General features: G+C 40.8%; 1 protein-coding gene across 2 annotated transcripts in view; it reads right to left on the reverse strand.

Annotated features, from left to right (window-relative positions):
• The window catches only part of KDM5A (lysine demethylase 5A), a 63,605-nt gene extending 60,471 nt beyond the window's left edge, over positions 1-3,134 (reverse strand). For both annotated transcript variants that reach the window (XM_083366798.1, XM_083366797.1), the window contains exon 1: positions 2,491-3,134. In XM_083366798.1, coding sequence (XP_083222924.1) covers positions 2,491-2,667 — 177 coding nt within the window. In that variant the 5' untranslated portion in view covers positions 2,668-3,134. The remainder of the gene's footprint in view (positions 1-2,490) is intronic.
• Positions 3,135-8,343: the final 5,209 nt, after the last annotated feature.

Below are 8,343 nucleotides of genomic sequence, written 5' to 3' on the forward strand. Positions count from 1 at the left end.
GTAGCTTATCACTATACAGAAAGAAAAACATCCACAGTTGTTAGAACAAAGCTAGGATTCACAATGTTGCAACCCAATTTAGAATCTGACTTTTTGAATTTTAACTTGATTGTTTGGGGCATGATACAGTTCGGCCAAAAGTAAAGTATATTGTTCTGGATTTTGGTGGAGAGAAATTTCAGAGGCATTTTTCATGCTACGTAGAACAAAGGTAGTGTATTTTACCTTCTCTAATTCCTCTTCCAACATGGCCAGGGCACCAATATGCCACACTTCAAACATGGCACACTCCACTAGCTCACCTGCCCTCTTCCCATTTCCTTACTGCCTTGTTCAATCAACAACTTTGACTTTCTGTTCCCCATCCTGGAAATGTTTTTTTTTAGGTCCATTGCCCATTCCATACACAGAACAATCAGTGCATTGAACTGTTTGCATGTTCCTAATCAAAAAAGTGTTACAAATATGTTGACCCAAATTACAAATCTATATCACTCAGCAGCTGCTCATTTCTTTGTAACCCCTTTTCTCTCATACAACTAAAGTGATTGCTACTTTTCATGACTGTTTTAAAACAGCATAGCATTTCTCTAAGTAAATGTATCTGCAATTATGCAATACAGCCAGCTATACTGGAATATAGAATGACAGTTTAAACCTTTTAATAATAACAATCAGAACATCTGTTATTCATCACTGGTTATTACTTTTTAAGCTGTTGTCTGACCATGTAACCTATTCATTATGCTGGTGTTAAATGTTAAAATGAAACATTTAAAATGAATAAGACTGTGAATGATTGTTTCGTTCCAACAGATATTTTAATATAATGTACTTGACATGAACCAAAAATAAGCATTCCTTCAGAGTAACATGTCACAAGGCCAAATACATGACTTCCATAGCTTTGAACACAAAGCTAATGAAAAAAAAACACAAGAGTTACAGATGTAATGGCTGTTTTTTCCTGCACTTAAAGAATCTGCATGGCTTAGAACCTGCATTCCAAAGAATTATTTTACTTATTGTAGTTGTTCTATGTTAAATATATATCTTTTTATACCTGAAAAGCAATCTGCTTTGCAAACTAAAGCCTAAAACTCCGTCACCATCTATTAAATTCTTGGTTATGATAACTCTTAATAACTAAGTGACAAAGAAAAAAACTGGCAACTACTAAGACTTATATTGCTTTCCCCATTATCCAGATTCTTGGAGTAGAAGACAGACAAGAAGGAAAAAGGAGCTGAATCTCAAGCTGATCACATCATTTTAGAGTTAAAAGGAGCAAGGTGAATAAAACTGCTACTGCACAGAAAAGGGAGCAAAGATGGAAGCCTTGATCTAGACTGACCTTGGGTGACGAAGGGGAGTGTCTTACCAGGTACTAGAAAAGAGTTATTTAGGACTATGTATTCTAATCTCTTTTAAGGAGATTTTCTTCAAATTAACACGACGGTTTAACCTACAAGAGCTCTTTAATACAGAATAGAAAAAAGAATCTTGAGTATTTTTAAAATATTTACAGCCAAGAAAATGAGTAGAGAGACACACACAACGCTACAGGGGCTGTACAATACAGTACAATAGGAGCTATGTAGTTCTAGACAAAGAGATACAAAGCAAAATTATTTTAATGGAGAACTCAGACCGATACAGGAGATAAATGCATTTTTTTTTAATATGGAGGCCAGCACACAGTTTAAAAGCCTAAGCGCTTTTTTTTTTAACCGTGGATTGACAGAACTTAAAGCCACCACACCACTTCGCAGTCAACAAACACCGCGACTGCAAAGCAAAATCCCTCCTTCCCGATAAATTAAGCCAGCCGGCTAGACTCGATCATAAAATACGGTATTTTAAACATCACTAACGACGAGCTCGCTGTACTTCCCTCAGAGTTCAGAATTGAATCCTTCTTCACCTAACCCAGGGGTCGGCAACCTCGGCTCTTTTATGACTCGTGGACTTCAACTCCCAGAATTCCTGAGCCAGCATAGCTGGCTCAGGAATTCTGGGAGTTGAAGTCCACGAGTCATAAAAGAGCCGAGGTTGCCGACCCCTGACCTAACCGATCGTTCCCACTTCATTCTTGCTTTCCAAAAACGTTTCAAAGGAGGCTTTAGTAGCGGGCTGGAAGCAAAGTTAACCCCGATTTCCCCCACCCACCCACCCGCTCTTTCAGCGTCGGCCCATCGTGACAGAGGCGCCATTGCTGCAAAGGATCAAAAGACCTCGGGGGTGGGGGGGGGGGAAAGTCCCAAACCCTCGAGAAAAGCCCGGGCGCCCCTCTTCCCTCCTTCCCCACCTTTCGCTCGGCGCCGTCCGAATTAAATAGGACGAGCCGGCGGCCGTTGGAGGGAGCTCACCGGGGGTGGGGGTGGGGGAGAGGGAAAAGCAACTTCTTAAAAGAGCGGAGACCCAGCTCCGAGGATACCCGAGAACCGTCTCCATCCATCCCGCAGGCCCGGCCCTTCTGGCCCGGCGTACCTTGGGCGGCCTGATCTTGCAGATGCCCGTTTTCTCAGCCAAGGGTCGGATGCGGCCGATGAAGCCGAGGGGGTTGCTGAACTCCTCCCAGCTGGGCTCGAAGACGGGGCACTCGGGCGGAGGCACGAATTCTGCCACGTAGTGCGGCCCATCGAGGCCGTCGTCGTCCCCCGACATGGCGTCGGCGCCGTCGTTCCTGCCGCTGCTTCAGGGCCCGGACGGAGGAGCTCGGCTGGCGGGGATGGGGAGGCGGAGAAGAGGGAAGGCGAAACCGCTTAAAGATGGACCGGGGGGCGGAGGGACATCCCGGTAGCCAGCGAGGAGCAAAGACGATCCCGGCCGACGAAGCAGCGCCGTCCTTCGGAGGCAAGGCCGCAGCTCCCTCAGGCCGGTCCAGGCCCCCGTTTGTTTTTGTTCGGGCCCCCCCCCGCAAGGATTTGCTGCTTTGCTTGTGTGTTATGTTTTTTTTCCCCTTTTCCTTTTCCTCCCCTTCTTGAGGCTCAGCGGAAGTGACGCGTCTCAGTTAAATCCCCTCTCTTGCGGAAGCGACTAATCATATCCTTCCGCTGATCTTGTTTTTTTAAAAAAATATATATCTAGTCCCGGCTCTGTGTGTGTGTGTGTGTGTGTGTGTGTGTGTGTGTGTGTGTGTGTGTGTGGTTTTGTTTTGTTTTGTTTTACTGCTCTCGGTCTGAAGCGCTACTCTCTCGCTCTGCGTTATCCGCTTTAGCACCTCATCCGACGAAGCTTATGGAATGCCCCGGCAAATGCTAGGAGAGAGCCGAGGGCGCTAAGGACTTTGAAGTCGCGGAGCAGAATGAAGGAGGGTGGGTGTGTGGGAGTAGTGTTTGTGTGGAGGGGAGGGGGGGGAAACGGGGTATGTATGCCTGCGCGCAGGTCTTTCTTTCGGCGGAGCCGTTCTACCACAAGAACTTCCGGTGCCGAAAGCTCGTTTCCCCCTTTCTGGTTCTGTGGGAATAGATTCTGCCCCGCCCCTTTCCGAGCACTCTTTGCGAGGCCGCGAGCTGACTCTCGCGCGCTCCTCTCCCACAAGACTATCCCGTCAGTTATCCTCGCATTCCTCTCCCGTCCGGCCGACAAAGAGAAACCTGGACTCCGCCCACTTGAAAGTCCCACAAGCCTCTCCAAGTACAGTACTGAACTCTCCATAGGCCCCGCCCACTCTGTCGCCACAGTAACCGCCTGTCCCTTCCCCCCCCCGCCCCCTCATGAAAACACGGCACCGCAGCGCCCTGGCCCCCTCGCAGTCCCTCAACAAACTTCCTCGGGGGGGATCTGCTGTTGTCGGATCCCTGAGAGGAGAGGGTGGTTGTTGTTTTTCTTGATTTTTTTGCAAAACCGTAATTAGCATTCCCTCAGCATCTTGGAACTCCATGCCATAAAACAACTCCCGGCTGAAGAGAATATTCGTGCAAAGATATTGTTTTCATCTCTTTTCCTGAAAAAAGTGGTGTCTATTATGGCTCACCTGTTTGTTTGTTTTTTGGTCAAAGAGCTAAGCAGGGCCAGACCTGGGCCTTCTAGCTGCTGTTCAGTTGTAGTTACAGGAGCTGTTATATTAATTATAAATGACATATTCATTATAAATGACACCCCTTTATTTCACAATACAGTACAGATTTATTCAGTATAGTTTTCTTGGTTTTATTTTTTCCTTTGTAAAGCCAAGTTAAAAAAAAATAGTCTTATTAATCCTTTCAAATTTGCCATATATAATATATATGTGTGGATCTTTGGTTATTCGGGTTTTTTCCAGCGTAGAAATGAAGGTGTATGCGCAACCTTCATTTCTACGCGGGAAAAAACCCGAATCGAACACCCGCGAAAACCTCAGAATATATATATATATATATATATATATATATATATATATATATATATATATATATATATATATATATAAATGTGTACACACACACACACAGAGAGACACACACACACATGAACCCTTCAGATTTGTCCTTTATTTTTTTTCCAAGAAAATTGGTTACTGTAGTGACAATACTATTTACCTGCATTTTAAATAGCAGAAAACTGCACTAGCGTGAAATGGGTGCCCTGTCACTGATCTCTATCCTGCCTCTGTTCCAAGTCACTGCCACTCACCTGACAGCTCTTCAAGGTCATGAGTGATGTTATCCTCAGCGTCTTGGAATAAAGGGAAAATGTTACCTGTAAAACAACTGAGAATTACTTTTGTCAATATCACTCATGGGGTGAAGAGAACATTGCAGACACAGAAGAAGAAAAATATGGCATTGACTGCAAGTGAGGGATAGATTTTGGTAAGTACTTAGTTGGAAGACCACCAGGACTACAGGCTACACCAGGGAAGGAAAACAACAGAAGCAACAGCAAGCCATTTTGTAATCTTTGTCCCAAATTCTGTATGGATGTGGCGATGAAGGAGGCCAAAGGAGATTTCATTCATTTCAAAGGAGATTTCCTGAGAGGGATTCTTTGAGAAATGCCAAAGTCTTTCTTATGTTGAGTGCCTTCAAATCTGAAAGGGTACCATTGTTCCAAATAATGTAAAACACTTTCTAGGTGCTTTCCTGCAGTACTTTCTAAATCTGTGAAACAAAGCCTAAAATTTCCTGCCATTTCTATCAGCTTGAAAGATGAAATGGGATTGCAATGACTTTCATTTCTTAAACAAAGATAAAGGGGATTTTCAAGCAGCTGATTGTTCCATTTATTGGGACTTAATTAATACCTAAATTGCTAGAAATCATGCTCTTTTTTTCTAGAAGGTAGTATCATTTCCGGGAAGGGTTCCTTAGTATTACAATTCTGCTTAGGGCAATGAAATAAAAATCTTTTCTACGTAGCTATTAAAATTTATTTTTTTATAAACTACCTTCCAACACTGCTTATAGAACAATTACCAGAAAAATAGAAATAACAATATCACAAAGTAGAAGTAATAAAATGTTAATGCAGGTAATAACTATGGAATAATAAGATCTGTACCTAGTCTTTTCTCAATAAATATACATAATTATTTTGCTTTATAGGACAAAAAGTAATACTAACATAATTGCTAAAAATCTTTAAAGTTACAATTAACCTTGACTGTACTTAACCTGTAGCCAATTTGCCAAACCTGTTCAAAACAATAATTAATTGGTTAATGTCTTCAGAGATGGATGGTTACACAACTTATATGGTATCATATTAAGCACATGCCTGCCCAGTGGTTGTTAATCTCCGTTTTTAATCCAACAGGATAAACTATACTAAATTTATCAAACTCATGAATTTGTTCATATTACTTCTCAATTATGTTTTGGTGGAGTCCCGGAAACACATGTAAATATATAAATATGTCAATCCTCATCTTCAATTTATGAAAATAAATTATGAAAACTAGTGATATTAAAATAGCACAATATATAACACATCACTTAAGTTTTTTTTTTTAAAAAAGGTTTTAATCTTATCCTGCACCAGGAAGGATTTAACTTCTGCATGTAAATTTAAAATTAAATCCTATCCTATTTAGTGCTGTTGAGTCCTAGATCACAGGATAAAAAGACAATTTGTGGGCAGTCCATTGTTGCTTATCTCTAGTAATACCTTGCCACAAGCTTTTTGCTAGTGCAACAAAGCGAATAAGGCTTTCTCTGGAAATAAGTGATACACCAATTATTTACTAGACGAAGAATGGAAATGCCAGGCAGCCTTAAGGAGACTTAGTGCTCTCGACTATGTAACTGCACTAAAACCACCCGTACTTTCAGTTCATCAATCGGTTTAGGTCTTTTCATCCAGTTGTCAAAATGATCCAAGGAAATAATTTAGACTTGTATCGACTCTCATTACTCTGTAGCCGGGACTTCATTAACTGTACCCACAGAAGTCTAGCAGACAAGCCGCGCGGATGAGTAAAAGGTTGTGATTGGACAAAATATCGGACATCGTTTATTTCCTTTCTCCCGATTGGAGGATTTTCGCAGCCTGTTGTTTGATTTTTGGTTTTTCCGTTGAGATCCGCAGTAGCAGCCGAGTGAACAGCGGAGTTAGCGGCGCGTTAGACGGAAAGTGCAAACTTCTGGTTCCGAATGGGACCGAGAAGGGTGCGTTACGGGGTTTCACGGCGGTCTGGTAGGATAAGGGGAAAATAGCGTACCTTCTGGTTGCTTTCGTCCTTTTGGACATTAAACCAGAAGTATCCCGTTCAGATGGTTGGAGACTGTCTCCACCAAGTAAACGACTGGGCTATACGTGCTTCATTTTTTATTTCCAGTTCTTATTAAGGGAACCTGCATTAGTATGACAGTTTTGGTGTGGGATTTGAGCAGTAACCTTCCCACAGTAGCCAAACTCTGGGTGCAAATTATCACTTTTCAGAAGCAATTTACTAGCAATGAATCTTCCATTATTTCTTGGACTTAAACTTCCTTTCAAACATCACACACACACACACCACTTGCTTATCTTGAATATAACCGACACACACACACCCCACTTGCTTATCTTGAATATAACCGCCATTTTTCCCCCCAATAGCTACTATGGGCTTTGCTTATACCGTGCATAGTTTATAGCAAATCCTTTAACTTTGTAGGCTGTCTGTTCTCCAATTCTGTTACTAATATTTTGCTAATTTGAATGGATCAGAAGATGATGAGGCAAGTTATAGTTATATATCCTTGGCTTTCCTCTGTTTAGGCAGGTTATAATATACATGTATGTGTTCTTAAGGGTTAGGGAACTACATATTTGGTAGGATTTAAATGCAAAGTGGACTATTTTATCATTGTGAAATGGTGAACTCCACAGGACTGTAGGGAATAACTTGCTTTGTGTCTTCCAACCAATCCAGTTCAATATCAGTCCTTAAATTTTCAAAAGCACAAGAGATGTGACTAAACTTTGCAAAGAATGTATGTGCCCTTTATGCAAAAACAAACTATCCTCCATATTTATAGTAGAAAGTAGGGATTGCTTCATACAAAGACTGATATAAAGCACTGTGATGCAATTACCCACCATTTTATTTTCTAAGAATGTCTCCAAAATCTATGTAGGTTTCAAACACATACACAGGTTAGGGCTGCAGCATATTAGTTTCTCACTCTTAAAAAAAGAACCTGAAGAATGCAATTTGTATAGCATAAGACACCTGGATACAATAAGCACCAAGGGAATATGCTGGGGACACTAACTTGCAGATGCTGTCTTGAATGCTCATAGAACAATAGATTTATGATGCTGATATGATTATTAATATGGACTAGTAAGGGATCTTGGTTGTTTATTTTGAGTAAAATTGAGTTAGTAGTTTCAGTCTAATTTTATGGCAAACGGTGTGCACAGCAATATGTTATATGAAGTTTCTTGTGAGTATATATTTGGCATATATTGTGTTCATTGAAAAGCTGTATGTGATTGTGCTTACATAAATGTTTTCTTATGACTTATTGATGAGGTTATTGGCTTTATGCACCAAGATATTCTTATTTAATGTATTCCAGACCTGAAATTATACATTTAAAAAGTGGGCTAAATAAATCCCAAGGATTCTGACAGAAACCATTAAGTGGATTATGGGAATGTGTGTTGAATGATTGCGGTTCATTGGAGGATTACCCAAACTGAAAAAAGAAACTAAATTTAATTGGAGTACAAACAAAAATTTTCCATATAATTTGAATACTAAATATGAATTGAAATTCACTTGCTTGAGTAAAGTTCTTAAATTATATTAAAGATTTTGGAGGATTTGTTTGTTTTTAATGATTGGAATATTTTAGTAAAGTTAAATATTAATGGAGGAGCTCCAATAATACAAACATTGTCATATCCACATTGTTTCAAGCATAGTTC

This window comes from Vipera ursinii (assembly GCF_947247035.1).
Source record: "Vipera ursinii genome assembly, chromosome: 6".
Taxonomy (NCBI): domain Eukaryota; kingdom Metazoa; phylum Chordata; class Lepidosauria; order Squamata; family Viperidae; genus Vipera; species Vipera ursinii.